General features: G+C 43.3%; 1 protein-coding gene across 2 annotated transcripts in view; it reads right to left on the minus strand.

Moving 5' to 3' along the window:
* Positions 1-21,513, minus strand: part of LOC113639213 (A disintegrin and metalloproteinase with thrombospondin motifs 20) — a 118,409-nt gene that overhangs the window by 91,245 nt on the left and 5,651 nt on the right. For both annotated transcript variants that reach the window (XM_047819318.1, XM_027140951.2), the window contains exons 2-3: positions 1,540-2,068; positions 963-1,312 (exon numbers count right to left, since the gene is read on the minus strand). In XM_047819318.1, the coding sequence (XP_047675274.1) occupies positions 963-1,312; positions 1,540-1,621 (432 nt within the window). In that variant the 5' untranslated portion in view covers positions 1,622-2,068. The remainder of the gene's footprint in view (positions 1-962; positions 1,313-1,539; positions 2,069-21,513) is intronic.

Below are 21,513 nucleotides of genomic sequence, written 5' to 3' on the forward strand. Positions count from 1 at the left end.
CTCCACACACACAAGGCGGAGGCGAGAATCGCCCCCCCGACCCTGGAGGTGTGAGGCGAACGTGCTAACCACTAAGCACTAAACCCCTTCTTTCGACATACGTAATAACCAAAATACATCTGTTGGGAAAGTTGTTCATGAAGCAGGAGCACGATCCGGGATGGCATGCCAGTCTATCACAGCGTTGGCACATGTCATCAAAACAATCAAAATATTGATCCTGAATATCTGACAGTGACATACTGAATATTCATGTTAAATATTTCACAAGACATGTAAATATAAAGACCTGGTAGCTTAGGCTTTCTTCACTGCATTGAGCAGCGTCAAACGGCTGCCAGCTGGCAGATTCACAACAAGTAACCTGCTTCCTACTGCCAGTCTCCGGTGTTTAGGTATCTATTTAATCATATCCCTATATCCTTTCAACCCCAGACAAATATTCACTGAAGCCAGCTCTGGACATTTCAGTGCAGACTCGATCTACTGGCACATGTGCCAGCTGTGAGAAACGTGAGGAGGAAATCGTTCCGCTCTGCGACATCATGACAATAGCGGAAACGGGCATCTGAGACACCAAGAGATTGAGCATTTTCACATAAATATAGGGAACGTTTGTGGTGGTATGTATAGCTAAACGGATGGCACAGGATGGCACTGAGATGTCTATTGATGTCGATTCAGAGCCCAATCCTGAATGAGTTGTACGTCCATCGCAGAGCACCATAGACAAACACACAGCCACACACTCGCTCTGGTGGCATCTACTGTATGGCAATTTAGTAGAACCAATTCATCTACTTGCATGTTTCTGAAACTCCATACTGTAACAAGCTCAGGATCAGTCCAGGGGTCTACATTATATCTAAATGGCATTCTGATCATGTCCAATGCATTTCAATCAGTAACTAGCAAGCAATAATGTAACATCTAATCTATGCGCCAGTTCACAGGCTACTCACGAGGCCGGTGCACAGGCTGAAGACGGCACGGTGCTGGTGTTGTCCATTGACGTGTCCTTGGAAGAAACAGTGTCGCATGTCCTCTGGGTCGTGGCCCCGGCTGTGTGGCGCGCCCAGGTGCGTGACTGCGTATGAGGGCGCGATGAAGGCCGCGTCGGCGCTCAGGTTCAGGTGGAAACGCTCACCAAACGCCTCGATGCGGTAGTGCGCGCGCAGCGCCGCCGCCAGGTCCGAGTCCGCGCTTCTCCGCCGGCGCCGGTAGTGAAGCTGCTGCGGGAACAGATCCCCGAAATCGTTCACACGAACCGGCGTCACTATTTCGTACGCTGGCAGCTGCCTTATGAAACTTTCTGTAAAGGAAAAAAAAAAAAAACGTCATCAGTGAAGTTCAACCACTAAATCAGATCAGTTGCAGTAATCTTATGCAGCGTTCAAGCTTTAATATGGCTTTTATTCCATCATCACATGTTTCTAACTCGGATTAGATTTATGCACACTATAAAGACTCGGTACATTAATCTCTCCGTTTATATCACGCATCACTTGTTCACAAAACTTTCGGAAACTTTAGCTTTACCTTGTTTTGGGTCCATGCGCAAGCTCCAGGCGAGTCCGGCAAGGTGACACATGAGTCCCAGCAGCCAGATTGCCAGCGGCATGGTTTTTCTCCGGGAAGCAGAAGCCGCAGCCTCCTCCTCCTCCTCCCCACCACCGGCTCTCTGCTCTCCCTCTCCAGTCTTGTCAGCAGCGGCTCATGGGATTCTGGTCTCTCTTCTGCAAAGCCAATCCTGCCGCGCGCTCTGGCCTCATGGCAAAGTGACTCCGTACATCCGTGTCAGGCCTGAAAGCGCGATCCGCGGTTATTCGGGGCGCGTTGGAGAGCTCGGTGTAGGCTGAGGGGTCGGTGCCAACTCGGCTGATTTCTCTCGGCCATCCATAAGAACCCCCTCAACTCCAAAGCGCTGCTCGGAGTTCAGAGCCTAACCACGCCTGCTGTAAGCCGCACGGCCAATCAGCAAGGCCTCCTGTATTCAGCTGCTTGTCTGCTTCTTATTCAGAGTAGTGCAGCAGACTCCAAGGACGACGACGTTGTACTAGGCAGTGATCTTAAAAAAAAACACCATTGATCACTAAAATATTCACAAAATCACTGATAAGAAACCCTGAACTTGTATTTGGACACCTAAAGATCACAGAAATTTGTGCTTAATGAACATCCAGATTTCTAGTGAACATAAAAACATTTAGTCCTCCTTTGCTTTCGTTATAATTTGCTTTACTCTGCTGAAGGGCTTTCCACTAGTGTGGCTGAGGGGATTTGTGTTCGTTTGGCTATTGGGTGAGGAGGCCCTGGGTGCAGTCGGTGTTAATGTCCATCCCAGGCTTTAGGTCAGTTGTTAGGTCAGTTGTTCTTCCACTCTCTTACTGTAGTTCCAGCAAACAGTACGTGGAAATAGTAAAGCTACAACATACAGAGACCTACATCCTATACAATTGTAGGTGTTCATATTTGTAGTAATAGTTTGGGTTTGATACGGGTTTGACGGTCATGTTTCCTCAAAATTTTGACCATATACGGCAGTTCAGCCAAAATGTAGACTAGTTATCTCAATTAAATTCACTTTAAGCCATGTCCAAGTTCATCTTCACTAAAGCTAATCCTTTCTTGTCAACCTACGAGGAAGTCTTTTGTTCATTCTCTTAGTGGCAAAACTGATACATTCTTAAAATTCTGATTATTACAGTCGGGGGGCACGATGCCCGATGACGCCTGAGATAGGCACAGGCTCCCCGTGACCCGAGAAGTTCGGATAAGCGGTAGAAAATTAATGAACGAATGAATTAATGTATTTATAGACTATATAAATTATTGTATCGGCACTAAAATGATTTACCTCCAAAGCTCTAGACTAATTTCATCTGGAGATGATATGAAAATAAAACTCTGGTAAGAAGATTGGACAGTTAAAGTATCACGGTTACACGTCACCGGAAACCAGACCCTCTCCATCCCAAGACCCCCCAAAAACCCTGTTGTTCCTTACAGATTTACAGAATATATATATGTTATTTTTCACATACTTTATTTTTTTTTCACCCACTGTGAGCACAGATTTCCGTACTCATCCTTGCAGTACAGTATTTATAGGATAAACACTTCATGTCAGCTAATTTTGGTATCCTTCAGGCTAAATGTTATTCAGCCTCATGCAGAGCCACCAAACAATCATGATGCTTATACGGACATTAAATACAGTTTTAATTTCACACACATGGAGCTTTTTATTAAGAAAAATGTTCAGACATGCTTTAGGAAATGTTAACCCCAGGAGAGGGTATTAATAAAAAGACAGAGTCATGGCTTGCTTTCAAGGCCTGTTATGTATGGAAATGCTAATCGTGGTCGGATATGACTGTCCACAAAGGACTTATACAGTGTCTAGTAACACGGATTTTATTTGGCATCTAAAATGTGTTGCTAAATATCGTTTAGTTACATGACATGAATATTATCTATACAGGATCCCTAACTGTGAACTCGCAGGAAAAAGGTGCGTGAGTTAAAACTAAATGGTATTTGCATGTAACTGTTTAGTGCTATTATAGCATGTTGACATGCATGAGGTCCACATGGTGAGCTGCTTGTTTTCACATGAAGAAGGAATGCCAAGCTTGTCCTCTTTCAGTATTGTATTGAAATGAACCTCAGCAGATCCTGGAAAAAAAAAAAGAATTAAATAAAATTATCCCAACAAAAATGATGTATAATATAGTACGATATATGGGAGCAGCAGTGGCAGCCATATGCCCATTCTGATGTAAAAGAGCCTCCATAAGGAGATGGTCAGTGATTCCTACTGTACTGAAAAGTCTGACAAGCCTTTCAACTGACAGTGATGAGATTTACTGTCCAATGCACTAACCCCTTTCCTCCTCCTCCTCCCCCACAGCTTGCATTGCTTGGCCATCAGGGTTCAAACACTTTTCCTCTCTCCCTTTTGGACCCGCAGTTATAATGATCTATCAGTGAAGACGTGTAGGTCTGAATTTACCCTCGATCTAAACCAAAGCCGGGCAGACCTGGATTGCGCAGCGTAACGGAAAGTAAAGACAGACATGCAGAGTAAAGGAAAATGTGGGACTGAGATTAATAAGACTTTAATATCGCTTAGAGCCATGCAACACAATCAAGTTTCAGGCATTTTCATATGTAGTTGATTTTTATATGGTCAAAATAGACAAAAAATGTTCAAGGTCATGCTGATGGTATGCTAAACAACCCCCCCCCACCCCCCCCCCCCCCCCCCACACACACACACAAAGCACTAAATTCAGTCAGTAATGTTCCTGAGTCAGGTCCAAGATTGGATCACCTCCATCTACTCCATTACATTTCCTTAATGGAATTAGCTTTTGACTCGGTATGGCTGTGTTTTAATCATTTAGACACCACAAGGGAACGAAAAAAAGGGTGATATTAGGGTGCTTAAGAAGGGTTTATGTGCATGACATAACTAATCTCCAGTCACATTTCTCAGATGCTACGCCTGTCATAGTGTGCGATCGTGAGACTTTCCATCAGGCCACCTGAGAGTTGTGTGTTCTCGCTTGCCAGATAGTCAGCCTCCATCCCAGCTCTGCTCTTTTCATCATCACGTCGAAACGTCCACGGCCTCCGAAACACAGAAGTGTCCTGTCTGCTGTCTTCCTCGTCACCCCGATTAATCCCTGAAGGCAGCTTTAGCGACACCGTTTTAAAACCGAGCTCTCGGATCCTCACACTCTGCTCGTGTAGCCCTATATAACGTACAGAACTGATTATTAATGGGAAAAGAGAGAGTAATGTACTGTATGTGTAAGAAGAACATTATGAGCCTGCAAGCGGTTTATATACGGTACCGTTTGATACGGAAGACATAATGAAAACCGTATTTCTTCTGTGTCTCAAAAGGCCATAAATCTCGCTTTTTCTAGCCGCATAATAGTCGCATTGTTTCCATTTTAGAAAGATCAAACGAAGGCTTAAAAAAAAGCATCTATTTTTCTATTGTATCGGTCTGAAAGTGCGTTGACAGGCAACGACTTGCTGAAAGATTCCCTGGCAGTACAACACGTACAGAGGGGATGTGTCTCTGCACCTTAGTCCTTTTGTTATATCCGCGCTTGATGCCGCTAGTCTTTCCGTCTCAGACGCTCCATTTTTTCGTGAGCATCAGTTGCTAAACATCCCCGTTTGCTAAAATAAGCATCTCATAATCCTGCTCTTCGATCAACATCATTTTGTGCTTTTTTTTTATGACGGTGTTACTTTTTGTTTTGTGTTTATTTAAACTGTACCAAAGGGTAACGGTGTATTAGTGGTTAGCACGTTCGCCTCACACCTCCAGGTTCGGGGGTTCGATTCCCGCCTCTGCCTTGTGTGTGTGGAGTTTGCATGTTCTCCCCGTGCCTCGGGGGTTTCCTCCGGGTACTCCGGTTTCCTCCCCCGGTCCAAAGACATGCATGGTAGGTTGATCGGCATCTCTGGAAAATTGTCCGTAGTGTGTGAGTGTGTGAGTGAATGAGAGTGTGTGTGTGCCCTGTGATGGGTTGGCACTCCGTCCAGGGTGTATCCTGCCTCGATGCCCGATGACGCCTGAGATAGGCACAGGCTCCCAGTGACCCGAGAAGTTCGGATAAGCGGTAGAGAACGAATGAATGTGAACTTGTCTAGTCCTTGGCCTTGTGTTTGTGTTTCCTTTTTTTTTTACTTCCTACGACTACCGCGTGCTCTTCCTCAGATAGAAACATAGTCATAGCAAAAGCTCGTATCAAATCATCACTGTACACTTGGTTTATACAACTGAGGGTTAAGGGCCTTGCACAGGGGCCCAGCATTGACAGACCTGGGATTCACCTTAAGCATTAGACTACCATGTTTATATATACTAGATGTAGGTTATTATTCCTGTATTCCTTGCCGCTACTTTTTTGGGGTGGGTTCTTTTCCTTCAGGTTGATCGTCGGGGGCTAAATGTTTTATGGACTGTGTCAAGTCAATTCATTGATCCCCTTCATTTCAACTGTGTGTGTGTGTGTGTGTGTGTGTGTGTGTGTGTGTGTGTGTGTGTGTGTGTGTGTGTGTGTGTGTGTGTGTGTGTGTGTGTGTTTTTGTACTTAGACACTTTCTTTGTTGTGCACTTTGATCACACAAGATGGCCTTCATCCGACTATAGACAACTAAAGATTAAATTATTTCATTGTTTTTATTATTGTTGTTATTATTAATAGTAGTAGTAGTGGTGGTGGTGGTGGTGGTCATAGTAGTAGTATTAAATGGCAGTCTGAGCAGCTAGCAGACGGCGAAAGTGGTGGATACACTAACGAGATGTGTTCAGCATACCAGCTATATCAGCCGCATGAATGTGTCTATCTTATCAGGTTTCACTGAGAAAGAGAGGGATCTGTGCAGCAGCTGTTCTGTTCTCAGCCCATTTCCATACTCAGGACTGCTTAAAAACCTTTACAAGGCAACTGTACCGTATGCGCACTATGATGCTCACCTTTAAGCATGAAATGTTTAAGAGAAAAGTCTTTCATCTCTTCGGATTTAATCGACGCGCCGAGTACAAGATCACGACAGGGATTTTTTTTTTATTTTATATCTAAGTATGATCGTCGAAAATGCATCACTGCTTTTAAAGAAAGCCTACGGTACAATTTCCTATCGAGAGCTACGCATTCCAGTCGTCGTGTAATCCTTCGTCCTACAGTAAGTGCTCTCTTTGCTGCTGGGACGGCTGTCCACTTTCTCAGATATGAGCAGCTGTCAGCTTTAAGCTGCTCTGACTGATAGGATCTGATGACAAGTACAGCAAAGGGAGCCTCTGCATCCTCAGGCCTGCTTTCAGAAGATATACGTTTTTAACGAATGACCTCATCACTACAAACCGCCTCGATCCGAACCTCCTCACGGTTTTCAGAGGACGCATTGTCCAGCCCTTCCTCTTTTCCCGTGCTGACAGCATAATAACAGTGTCTACTTGTATAATTCAGAAACACAAGGACGGTAATCACTTCATCCATGACGCATCTCCCTCCGTCACACCATGCTTGTTTTTTACGTGAGCTACAGATATAATTCTGCTTATATTTATTTATATTTATTCGGTACTTCCGTTAAATGTTTCGTGAAATTTGAAGAGGCAAATCAATGAGAGAATAAACATACTGTAACATTAAACCCTTTTTAGATGCTACGGAATAAATGCTAGCTACGGTAAGAGCATGTATATTCTTGGATATCTAGTAATAATAAAACAGCAATGACAAGCATTTTCTCTCTCCTGCGGCTTAAACAGCTATACGGTACGTCACGCTTTTTTTTCTAACCGCATAGTAGTTGTCATTGTCAGTGTTTCCATTCAGAAGTACTGTATTAAAAGAAGGAATTAAACACATCCATTTTTCCAGTGTCTTGGTCTAAAGTGCATTGACAGGCAACAACTTGTCGCAAAAGGCTTTGTGTCTCTGCACCTCAGTCGGTTTATCGCCGTTCATGCTAAAAGCTAAAAGCTAACATAAGTCTTTGGTGTGTTTATTTATTTATTTATTTATTTATTTATTATTGCAACTAATTATTTCCTATGTTGCTCTGAAGTTAAAACTATAGTGGAGTCTTGTCACCGCTCGGACGACCGTACCGTAGCACTATTTTGGAACCGCAACAAAAATAGAAAGATAGCGTACTGGGTACAGTTTAAACCAGAGTAACAGTAACTCCTTATAAATGTCGATGTCAGCAGTTTCTGCAAAAGAGAACAAAAGCTTACTAAACAAGAGCCAGCTGGGATTCTTTCATCCGATTCATCTTAACAGTGTAACATAACCAAGGCTAAATATTTCAGTCAAAACAGCTAGCTGTTAGCTTATTCGACTTTTTAGCGGTAAGGTCAATCATACTTTAATACAGCATTTTATCTTTAAGTCATGATTCCTGTTACTCATCTGTTCATGATTTATGATCAGTTTATTTTCTCACCGTAATATTCCCATATAAACCCACATTATTACTCATTATACGCTCTCCATGCTAAGTATGCACCGTATGGACAAAGGTTTACGGACCCCTGACCGATCGCGCTCGGTCACATGCTATTCGGTCAGGTGTCCATATATTATTGACCGTACGTCGTACACGTTAGGTCAATTTAGTAAAAGTACTGTCTTGAAACCTACTGTATATCTGGAGCTACTGGAAAGTACTTGATTAATCTAGACTGTGACTCTGTTTCTGGTTTTAGGGATTGAACATGAGATGATTCTCGATGAAGTTGCCTGAATTAGTCAGGAATGTTTTTATATATTTTATATGTTCATTTATTAAATGTATAAATTGTAAACCATTAGTAAGCATCTGGGGGGCACGGTGGCTTAGTGGTTAGCACTCCGGGGTCAGGGGTTCGATTCCCACCTCCGCCTTGTGTGTGTGGAGTTTGCATGTTCTCCCCGTGCCTTGGGGGTTTCCTCCGGGTACTCCGGTTTCCTCCCCCGGTCCAAAGACATGCATGGTAAGTTGATTGGCATCTCTGGAAAATTGTCCGTAGTGTGTGTGTGTGTGTGTGTGAGTGAATGAGAGTGTGTGTGTGCCCTGTGATGGGTTGGCACTCCGTTACACTACGGACAATTTTCCAGAGATGCCAATCAACCTACCATGCATGTCTTTGGACCGGGGGAGGAAACCGGAGTACCCGGAGGAAACCCCCGAGGCACTGAGTCTGTTTTATGAGGTTCACTGATCTGATCTGGTTCATTTTATTATGATCTATGAACTATATCCTTTTTTCTACACGTTTGTACGTTGCATGTCATCAATGAAAGGTGATGTAACGCAGCGACAGCGAACGCTGCTGCCGGTTTAATGGTGTGACATCTGGGTTAATCCACACAGAGGTGTTGGACATTCCTCAGCTTCACTGCTCAGCACTGACAGGGTGACTCCTGATACAGGCCTGAATCATTCATCTGCCACGACAGTTCTCACAACCCAAACATGATAAAGCAGGTGAAGTGTTAAGGTTCACTGAAATGGTACTATACATGTAATAAGTCACACACATTATAGATTACTGGATCCAAAATTCAACACAGCAGGGACCGGTTAAGGGGTTACATGCCTCCAGTGAAGGATAATTTACAGCTCAGTTTTTCCTTTATGATAAATTGCTTCTTGTGATAAACACATAGCTTCTTATTTGAACCATTATTAAAGATTTAAACTTTTTTTTCTCCAGTTTTTTACATCACCAACTGCAAGAACACATTATGACCATAGGCACATAGTCTCCTGAGTATATTGGGTGTGTGTGTGTGTGTGTGTGTGTGTGTGTGTGTGTGTGTGTGTGTGTGTGTGTGTGTGTGTATGTGTATGTGTGGGGCTGTGTGTGTGTGTGTTTGTTTGTGTGTGTGTGTGTGTGTGTGTGTGTGTGTGTGTGTGTGTGTGTGTGTGTGTGTGTGTGTGTGTGTGTGTGTGTATATATGCATGAGTGTGTGTGTGTGTGTGTGTGTGTGTGTGTGTGTGTGTGTGTGTGTGTGTGTGTGTGTGTGTATATGCATGAGTGTGTGTGTGTGTGTGTGTGTGTGTGTGTGTGTGTGTGTGGGTGTGAGTGTATGGATGTGAGTGTGTGGGTGTGTGCGAGTGTGTGTGTGAGTGTGTGTGTGTGTGTGTGTGTGTATGCGTGAGTGTGTGTGTGTGTATATGTGTCTGTGTATGTGTGTGAGTGTGTGTGTTTTTCTGTGTGTGTGTGAGTGCGTGTGTGTGTGTGTGTGGGGGGGTGTATTTGGATATGTGTGTGGATGCGTGTGCGTGTGTGTGTGTGTGTGTGTGAGTGTGTGGGTGTGTGTATTTGTATGTGTGTGTGGATGTGTGTGCATGTGTGTGTGTGTATGTATGTGTGTGTGAGTGTGTGGGTGTGTATTTGTATGTGTGTGCGTGTGCACGTGTGTGTGTGTGGTGTGTGTGTGTGTGTGTGTGTGAGTGTGTGTGTGCAACAAGCACACATTTATTGCGATGACTCTTTTGCATTGATTTTTTCTGCTTAAAGCAAACCGAAAACACACTTTTTTTTAAAAACACACTTTTTCCCCATAGAACATGGTTTCTTGTTAGGTTTAGAGTAATCACCTAATTCTCCTTCCCTTAACACCAAAATTCTCTAAAAAAAAACAAAAACAATACAAGCGGTTTAGACTTACAACCTCGTCCCAGGTGGTCTAGATTTCCAGCCTCATCTGGATGTGCTTCTATAACTGAACTGAAATGAACATCCTCCTCTTCATCCTCTACATCTACATCTACGCTGTCTAATGCATGTCAGCTTCATTTGTGCTCTCACCTGAACTCTTTTAAAAAAAGAGTGTGAGGAAAAAAATTTGAAACTCTATTACACCTCGCGTAGTCTGGGATGGATTAAGAGCTTGTCACCGGAGAACCCGCACGGCCCTAGAGCGGTGAATTACGGTCTTCTTCCAAGAAAAAGAGGGAGCGAGATTAAAAAAAAGAGTAGTACAGATTAATGTGGCCGTATTGCTAATGCTGAGGCACAGAGGTAAAGGTTCACAGATGTAAAAATGTTTGTGTTTGCCTTTGTTTCACTGACAGACTATTTTTCATGCTTAACAGTAGGAGTTATACAGACTCATGAGGATTTGTACACAAATGTAAATCATAATAACGTTCCTATTATTATTCATTTCTGTTCATTAAGTTGTTTTAAGCCTGGCAAAGACATGTGGATGCAGCAGATCAGACACACAGGTGAAAATACACTTCACACGAAACTTCCACTCATCTTCTACCGCTTATCCGAACTACTCGGGTCACGGGGAGCCTGTGCCTATCTCAGGCGTCATCGGGCATCGAGGCAGGATACACCCTGGAGGGAGTGCCAACCCATCACAGGGCACACACACACACTCTCATTCACTCACACACTCACACACTACAGACAATTTTCCAGAGATGCCGATCAACCTACCATGCATGTCTTTGGACCGGGGGAGGAAACCGGAGTACCCGGAGGAAACCCCCGAGGCACGGGGAGAACATGCAAACTCCACACACACAAGGCTGAGGCGGGAATCGAACCCCCGACCCTGGAGGTGTGAGGCGAACGTGCTACCCACTAAGCCACCGAGCAGTTCTCACAAAATGACAAAAAACACACAGCGAACACACAGTTTTCCGGTGTCACATTTCTGCCGAGGAAAAAGAGGTACCGATATATATCATGTAGAGGGTCTGAATATAACAACTGTGATAAATCATACTGTGGGGCACCAGCACAAAACCGGAGAGGTCTGTAGCGAGAAAGTATTACGATGCAAGTACAAATCAAGCACGTCTTTAGACACTGTCAACAGTTTTATGCTAAAGTTTTAGTAAAGCCTTTGAGGGAGAGTTTCAGAGATAAAGGTGAAGGTGCTTTGTTTACGTGACTGGAGAAATGAGCCACAGGAACTCTAAGAGAAACATGAGGGAGGTGTGTGTGTGTGTGGGGGGGGGTCTTTCTACACTCCTTCACAAGGTATTGTTTACACTGACAGCTCCATGAGCTCTGCCTTTAGCTACATCCATCACGTCTACATGGTCCGACTGCGTCACACGTCCGACCACCGGCGATATATTCGACCCTCAAATCTCTTTCCTGTCTGCCCATCGGGGCCTTTGGGTGAGTGTCGGGCTGGAATTGAATGTGCCGGTATTTAAGATACCTAACAACAGCTCCTCACTATGGGAAAAAAAAAGCATGACTGCAAAGTTCACCTAAGCTCTATGGCTATGCCTTAGCGTAAGAGGCAAACAAGCAGGAATGTCAGTTTTATCACAAACCAAACCCTTCCCATGGATGCAGTAGGACTCTGTGCAGAGCAACGTGACCAGGCTATATCGCCACAAACGCTAATCGGCCCTGACACCTCTACAGAAGGATTGTGAATAAGGTTTAAGGGGTAGGGAGAGTTACACAACACAGTTTACTCTGTAAAGGGGGATGACTGGAGCTCGGTGCCTCAAGCCCTCACATTTGTTTAGATGTACATCTAAGGCCCACCTGAGAAGGACCTCACATGTCTGCTTTGAATTATGACTGTGTATGTCAGGGTTCAATGTGGCTTATATTAGGGGGAGCCGTGGAGAAGCAATCGGAAATGGGCTCCGATAGTGTGCACCGAGCAGGACGCCCTAATCACTTCACTATTCTTTAAATCCAGTACCACCGACGACTCGGTCTTTCCTAAAGCAAAATGATTATTAGACTCCTGATTGTTTTATATAGTATGTACCTCACACACACTGTGAACAAAGACAGAAGAGACACTTTAAAACCTGAAAGAAACTTAAGTCCCTGTGTTCAGTGTACTATTATAATATCCTGTTGTATTACAATGCGTTGAACTTCTAAAAATAATAAAATGGAGTGACGTTATAGAAAATATCCAGTAAATAATCGGCGTGAACACATCCTGAAGTGTTTTATTCCTCTTATACAACAGCTGTAAAACTGCAAAATCTTCTCTTCTGACGTTTCCCATGTCAGGACCGTTATAAAGCTCTGAGACTTGCTCCATAATCATAAATAAACATCACTACAATGATATATATATATTTTTTTTTACTTCCTTTAATATTAGCCTTAGACATAGATGCACACAGACTATGTGGATTGACACTAAAAAAAAAATCTCTGTAAATGAGCTGTTACCATAGGAACAATAACATGCTAGAACTAGATTTGTAAAGTTCGTCGCGACAAATTTTGATGTCAGCTTTGACGAGGCAAGTATTCGCAAAGGCCGGTGCTTTTTGGAGGCGAGTGGACATAAGGGTCAGTGTTACATTTGGAGGCAATAAAAATTTGTGAAATCTAGTGGAGCATCAGGGTGCCAAAATATTTGGAGGCAAATGGAGATGTGTTGTGCTAATTTTTTAGTCTTCATGTGACATCACGTGACGTCATCAGAATACCCGTGAGGAAGTTCCCCTCATTGTTCTGAGTGTTTTGATACGTCACATGTCAATGTTGTAAAAAGTTTTTTGATTTTGCATATTTGGGGGCGGGGCTGTGGGACAACCGGAAGGCCAGTCGGTACACCAACTTTGTTAAACAAACTTTTTAAAGCTTTGTTCAGAGTCTCACCCTGAAGGAGCTGGCCGAGTTTGGTGTAGATAATCCGAAAGCTTGCCGAGTTCTAAACCTCAAAATTTTATAATGGGAGTCTATGGGGAAAAAGCCAATTCGAGACACGGTACCGGAAGTACCGGAAGTACCGGAAGTACCAGAAGTACCAGAACTCGGATCGCTTAGAAAAGTAACATCAATAAACTTCAGACCAGGGTCTACAACATATCCGAATTTGGTTCACGTGGCTCGAAAGCTCAAGGAGGAGTAGCAATGCATTGCGATTTCAGAATACAAGTTCAATTCATTCAATATTTCAGCAGTTCGACTCAGTTCAGTATATAGTGTTTATTATATTATATTATATTACGTTATTAATCGTTTTATTTATCCAGGAGATAAACGAATGAATTTGAAACAGCAAACAACAAAAGTTGACCCGCTTCAACAGCACTGGAACTGTGTTAAACCTTTTGTTGAGGTTTAAACTTAATAAAATCTAGAGTTTAAATTCAATTTGTATAATTGTCCAAGTTAGCGTATGAGCTTTGACGGTGTGTAGGAAGAGTTGCCCCAAATACCCCCCAAAAGCCCTAATCCTGTTTTATCAGCCAGGTTTAATGAAACAATTTAGCACTGTATCCTGTCCCTGAGGAAAGACTTCCTCCCCCCGCTGCACTGGTGACCATGATCTTATCTATAATAACCCACAGGAAGGGAGAAAGACTGGTTCAACTGGCTGCAGCACACACACACACACACACACACACACACACACACACACACACACACTTTTCTTCTTCTCTGACTGAAAAGAAATCCCTCTTTTGTACCAAGTTTACCAACTTTGTGACAAAGCCAGGGATTTCCTCCTCAGAGTTCAGACCTTGTCCATTCAGCTCAGTTTACAGATACTGGGAGCTGCTAACTGGACTACGTGCTTCTCTTAAAGCCTTAGCCAAACCCATAATAGCCCAAATTTCCATGCTGGAGATTTCTCGGAGTCCACAACCAGGCTCCAGAGCACAGTGGGTTACCCGACTAGCTCCAGAATACTGATAAGTTAGACATTTAGCCCACCCTCCCCTTCCCCCACCTTTTCTTCCCCTCAGTTCATATTTTTGTGGAGGTCCATTGACTTCCTCTTCTTCTCAGGCTGTCTCTAATCCGAGGCTCGGTATCCAGGGAGGCTCTCCACAGAGCAGGCTTTATTTGGCCCTTATTACTTCAGCACTTGCAGGCTTATCTCCTGCCTGGTGACAGTCTTTTCATGCCTGCGCTTAATGACTTGGGGAAACTCACATGCTTGGCTTCCCAGGGTTCAAGCACCCGATGATGCCAGAACAGTAAGGAGAGGAGACCGAGACAGGCTACGATGAAATTCTTAAGGAGGTGTGCGACCGGGTACGTCTGTTAAAGACAAGCTGAACCGTGTCTCGTTATTTTGTACGACATCATGATGTATAAATTCTGCTTCGGTATCATAGTCTCCGTGCTTCGTTATACTTCCGTTTCGTTTACGCAGACTTTTTCAAATACGTCTTCGACAAGCAACAACGAAACGGATCTCTCTTCCCTCCGGCATGTATCCTCATAGCCATGTTAGCTAGCAAACTAGCAATGTTATGGAAAGATCCTCTCAGCAACCAGGACCAACATTAGCAAAGGATTCTTAATATTCTCAAACTACCGTGACGAGTCTTTCGATTCAAGTGAAATTAGAGGTTTGATAGAATGCAATAGAGAAAAATCACTTCGCTAGGAAAATAAGCAACAGAATTAATGGGCAATAAAGTAACACCGTGAGCCTATAAAATATACTTCATAAAACAATGAATTAAAACTTGGCACTTGTAAAAAATAAAATAAAAAAAAAAGTCTAAAGTGAAGTGAAGGCACATGTAACTCATAAATATGGATATTCCATGGCTGCTATTGGACATTGCGCTGAATAATCGCTATGTTTTTACACCCAATGATGTCAAAATAGTGAGGAAAGGAGAGGGAGACGAATTGGGGTGAAGTTCTTAAGAATGTATTGTAGTTGGGTGTGTCTGTTGAGTCGGGCCGACAAACAAAACAAACGTGTAGCCAATGAGCAGAAAGGGGCGTGTCTTGTCGATATGCGGCGGAGAGAGCGTTCAGTGCGCGTGTGTGACGTTAGCAGAAAGCGATCGAAACACTGACATGGCGGATACCTGCCGTTACTGTACCTCTGCCTCGGCTTCTAGGTGTCGGACGTCGTCTTCCGCGTGAAACGGAGCTAAAGCTTTCACTTTACAGCACACAGTACTACAAAAACACATCTGTATTACCGTAGTATTACTCATTGTGTTCATTTACTGATAAAAATATCCCCTCGGCCAGATACCTCAACAGGTTCCGCCATAATAGTTGCCTGGGTTACGTATGTACAGTATGTGTGGGCGAAGCTATCAAACAGGGGTGACACCCATTTGGGTTAGGGGCGTGTTTGTTTTGGTGATTTCAAATGTCAACATTGGCTTTTAAACATTGTGCACCGCTCCTTTAAATAATGAGATTTCATGGCTGCTATGTTAGATTGCACTGACAATTTTCCAATGCATGTCTTTGGACCGGGGGAGGAAACCGGAGTACCCGGAGGAAACCCCTGAGGCACGGGGAGAACATGCAAACTACACACACACAAGGCAGAGGTGGGAATCGAACCCCCAACCCCGAAGGTGTGAGGCAAACGTGCTAACCACTAAGCCACCATGCCCCCAGTACAGGGACAGACATTTGCTAATACAGCATCTCTTAAACAATCTGTCAGACTCAGACCTTGTCGTCCATCTGATAAGGAGAATTTGTGCTCTTGGGAAGTGAGTAAAAGTTGGTACAAATACAGTCGTGAGTCCTACTAGTTACATCATGCTTTTACAAATGAACCCTTGGGGGAAGTTAATTAATGAGTCCCTGTCTCCCTCTACATGGCTGGCTTACAGGTGGCTGTCTCTCCCTCAGATGGCATCCAGTCTCTGTCCTTTGTCCTTGATTTGCCTCTTCACTATCATTAATGCTTTAGAGCCCTGGAAAACAAAGATAATCCATCCAATTCAAATTGAGTAGAGATAACTACAGCAGTGGAAACTGTAGACATGCACAGCCTGGAGCAGAAAAACAAAACATTCATGAGTCTGGATTTGAGACATCTAAAGCCTGACGTAGGCTCAGGGACCAGATCAGTGTGTCTGGTGTCTTAACACGGCTGTGTTATTCCGAAGGAAAATTGTTGTCGGTATCTAAGACGTGAATACGAAACTCACTATGAGATGTAAAATTAAAAAAAATTTAGGGATCTGTGTTTGATTATGAATCCTGTTTATAGCTACTATGTATAATGCAACTGAAAAAATAAAGACAAGGACATTCAATACATTCATTTACCTATAAAGATATAAAATGTATGTCATTCTTTAATAAATAACATTATCAATGGTTTGTTGTGGTAAGGGAAATAAAAATGTGGCTGTGTTGTTATTTACACCAGCACATCTCTGATTAATGTCCTATAACATCCTGCCCTGTTAGGATTTATTTATTCATTCATTTTCTCACTCTCACTCATTTTCTACCGCTTATCCGAACTACCTCGGGTCACGGGCAGCGAGGCAGGATACACCCTTGACAGAGTGCCAACCCATCACAGGGCACACACACACTCTCATTCACTCACACACTCACACACTACGGACAATTTTCCAGAGATGCCAATCAACCTACCATGCATGTCTTTGGACCGGGGGAGGAAACCGGAGTACCCGGAGGAAACCCACGAGGCACAGGGAGAACATGCAAACTCCACACACACAAGGCGGAGGTGGGAATCGAACCCCCAACCATGGAGGTGTGAGGCGAAAGTGCTAACCACTAAGCCACCGTGCGCCCCTATTGTGAAATTTAAAACTTATAATCTAGAGAACAGGAAGTTGTAAAAAAAAAAAAAAAAAAAAAAAAGTTGGACTGTAATATTATGGTAGAAACCCGTTGCTATGACGAGACCGATAGACAGAATTAAGTCTACAATATACTGTATGTTTAAATTTCTTATTCACTCAAAGGAGAAGGATTACACAAAGAAAGAGAGCAAAAAGGAAGCTGTTTTGACATCTTGTAAAATATAATTATTGGATTTAGACATCGGGAATTTTATCCGCTGTTGGAATCAAATAGGAAGTCGCGAGAGTCTCGAAACAGATGTGTGTAAATGAAAAGTGGTGCGGAATAACGTTTAACACAGCCGTTATTTTAAGACAAATAGCTGTTAGATCGAGAGTGTTAATTACATGAAGCTCACCTAAACATCGGGGGGGGGGGGGGGGGATGGGGGTTGGTCTTGGTAGTGAATAAAACGAAGCTTGCTTACTTAAAGCGTACAGACGGTGTTTCACTGTAAAATATAAAGATGTGTGTGTGTGTGTGTGTGTTAGTGGTCTATATAGTGTAAAATATAAAGACATAAACTGTAAAATATAAAGACGTGTGTGTGTGTGTGTGTGTGTGTGTGTGTGTGTGTGTGTGTGTGTGTGTGTGTGTGTTAGTGGTCTATATAGTGTGTGACCATGCCAGTAATTAGTTGTCTGGTCAAAACATACAGAACAAAGGCTACTTTGACCTCTAACCTTCCTCCCGAGAGGTTAAAGGAGGTCATGGAGTAATGGCACCTTTAAAGGACACGAACACTTACCTGTAGACCACATGAACGGTTTCCACCTCACACCCAGTCACACGAAACCCCTCCACATTCAACCAGAATAAATAGAACCTTCGCACTCTTTAAACTTCCCAAAAGTAGATCGAGTTACACCCGCGTTCTCTCGTTATCTGCTCCAGCCCTTGAAATGGTATGTAGCAGTTAAAGTGTCTCCGTGGGTCGATAATGAATTACGAGGAGTTATAACATTTCTCGTTCCATTCAAAAACCACTTACACTTAAAGTCAGGTGGTGCTCAGGTCGCTAATGGGCCTCGGCTACTCTTCCTGTTTGTCTCTTAGATCTTCACCGGTGATCAGGACAGTTTGTTTGTCTGGTCAGGGGACATGGCTATGCGACAGACGGCACATAAAGCTCCATCAGAGCATTGAGATATCTCCACATCTCCACATTCCTACTGGACCAACGAGCCCTGGGGCCGCGCGGACGAGGGGGCTTCGGAGGAGATAGGGCCGGAGACGGGAAGACTTCCTTTTTGTTGGCTTCAGGTATCCTGAAGATATCCTGATGGACGACATGAGACCTGTCCACATATTTCCTCTTTCTTTTGCAGCCACCCTTCAGGTGTTTTCTCTAAGAGAGACAGCTCGCAGAGATACTTCCCGAACTAAGATAAAAATCCTTGTGTCTAAATCGTGAATCAAAAAAACGTTTATTTATTAATTCAACAAGCAAATAAACGTCCTACGTTGTGTCTAGCGTTGTGTCTGAACATAATTTATAGACTTTATTGCAGAGATGGGGGACTCGAGTCATATGACTTGACTCGAGTCAGACTTAAGTCGCATATTTGAGACTTGAGACTTGCTTGACAAATATTTTTAAAAAAAAGACTGGACTTGACATTCGTGACTCGAGACTTGACTCCGACTTGAGTTAAATGACTCAGAGATGGGGGATTCGACTCGACTCGAGTCGGACTTAAGTCGCAAGTTTCAGACTTGAGACTTGCTGGACAAATATTAAAAAAAGACTCGACTTGACTTTGATTTGACATTCGTGACTCGAGACTTGACTCGGACTTGAGTTAAATGACTCAGAGATGGGGGACTCGACTTGACTCGAGTCAGACTTAAGTCGCAAATTTCAAACTTGAGACTTGCTGGACAAATATTAAAAAAAGACTCGACTTGACTTTGACTTGACATTCGTGACTCGAGACTTGACTCGGACTTGAGTTAAATGACTCAGAGATGGGGGACTCGACTCGACTCGAGTCAGACTTAAGTCGCAAATTTCAAACTTGAGACTTGCTGGACAAGTATTAAAAAAAGACTCGACTTGACTTTGACTTGACATTCGTGACTTGACTCGGACTTGAGTTAAATGACTCAGAGATGGGGGACTCGACTCGACTCGAGTCAGACTTAAGTCACAAATTTGAGACTTGAGACTTGCTGGACAAATATTAAAAAAAGACTCAACTTGACTTAGATTTGACATTCATGACTCGAGACTTGACTCGGTCTTCAATTAAATGACTCAGAGATGGGGGACTCGACATGACTTGAGTCAGATTTAAGTCGCAAATTTGAGACTTGAGACTTGCTTGACAAATATTTAAAAAAGACTGGACTTGACATTCGTGACTCGAGACTTGACTCGGACTTGAGTTAAATGACTCAGAGATGGGGGACTCGACTTGACTCGAGTCAGACTTAAGTCGCAAATTTCAGACTTGAGACTTGCTGGACAAATATTAAAAAAAGACTCGACTTGACATTCGTGACTTGAGACTTGACTCGGACTTGAGTTAAATGACTCAGAGATGGGGGACTCGACTTGACTCAAGTCAGATTTAAGTCGCAAATTTCAGACTTGAGACTTGCTGGACAAATATTAAAAAAAGACTCGACTTGACTTTGACTTGACATTCGTGACTTGACTCGGACTTGAGTTAAATGACTCAGAGATGGGGGACTCGACTCGACTCGAGTCAGACTTAAGTCACAAATTTGAGACTTGAGACTTGCTGGACAAATATTAAAAAAAGGACTCGACTTGACTTTGATTTGACATTCATGACTTACTTGTGACTTACACGTGTGTGACTTACTCCCACCTTTTTTTTTTTGTTGTTTAGATTTTGTGTTAAGATCTTTTGGGTAATTATATATATATATAAATGCACACAACGGTTCATTTTTAACTGTACAGAACTACAGTAGTATAGAACTGCAAACATTTAACAGTCATTATTTCCCATTTGAAAGGCCTAACATTACCAAGCAAGAGTGTGAATTATTAGAGGGAACGCTTTTAACTTTAAAAACCACATGCTTTTTGCTTTTAACTTTAAAAACCGCATGCTTTTTGCTTTTAACTTTAAAAACCACGTGCTTTTTGCTTTTAACTTTAAAAACCGCATGCTTTTTGCTTTTAACTTTAAAAACCACGTGCTTTTTGCTTTTAACTTTAAAAACCGCGTGCTTTTTGCTTTTAACTTTAAAAACCGCGTGCTCGGCTGCTTTGTAATTGAAGAGCAGATCCTGAACAAGTGTTGGTGCATCATACAGTCTACCTTCGTGTTAAAGGCTCGGGGACGTCTCTGCTGTAAACTACTCATTGCTGGAAAGAAAACCTGAAAAGGACAAACAGTTTGTCTTTAAATATAGCTTTAAAGAGTTACGCGTGGGACGACTTCGGCGTTTATCCCACCGCACAGCGAGGAGTCTGTTCGCTTTATCGCGGTGGGTCACTGATTCGAGTTACTGATTAACTTCTTTATTCACATAAAGGAAGAAGTTCTTTATCTCTCTGAGGTTTCGTCTGTGAGCGTATTAAGAAATTTGCATCCGTGAGTGGTGTAAAGCCGTCACGACCCCACGTCTGCTTGTTTTGGAGGATTAGAAGGTTTTTAGACCTTTATAAGAGACAACAGCAGACCCAGCGTGAAGTACCGTGCTGACCGGTGATGTGACGCACACAGAGAGGATTTGAGAAGCACACACTGTGCAGGGACTCTTCATGTCTCACAGTACAGGAAACAGCTACAATGCCTTGTAGAATTACTGCCATTTATTTTAGTATAACGATAACAAATACGCAGAGCTCAGAGGTTTATTAGGAACACGTCTGGGGAGAATAGCCGGACTGGTTCACGCTAACGGGAAGTCTGTGGTGCTTTACATCATGTAAACACTCTTTACAACCGTGATGTACAGAAAAGCATCTCAGAATGCACAACATCATGAACTTTGAGGCCAATGGACTAGAGCAGAAAAGGTTCAGGAAGAACAGCAAAGAGCAGGAATGGCTTAGTGGCTTAGTGGTTAGCACGTTCGCCTCACACCTCCAGGGTCGGGGGTTCGATTCCCGCCTCCGCCTTGTGTGTTTGGAGTTTGCATGTTCTCCCTGTGCCTCGGGGGTTTCCTCCGGGTACTCCGGTTTCCTCCCCCGGTCCAAAGACAGACATGCATGGTAGGTTGATTGGCATCTCTGGAAAATTGTCCGTAGTGTGTGAGTGTGTGTGTGTGTGTGTGAATGAGAGTGTGTGTGTGCCCTGTGATGGGTTGGCACTCCGTCCAGGGTGTATCCTGCCTCGATGCCCGATGACGCCTGAGATAGGCACAGGCTCCCCGTGACCAGATGACGCTCGTATAAGCGGTAGAAAATGAACGAATGAATGAATGAATAGAGGTTAGAGAACCCCATT

The sequence above is a fragment of the Tachysurus fulvidraco genome, chromosome 10 (genome assembly GCF_022655615.1).
Source record: "Tachysurus fulvidraco isolate hzauxx_2018 chromosome 10, HZAU_PFXX_2.0, whole genome shotgun sequence".
In the NCBI taxonomy this organism is placed as follows: Eukaryota; Metazoa; Chordata; class Actinopteri; order Siluriformes; family Bagridae; genus Tachysurus; species Tachysurus fulvidraco.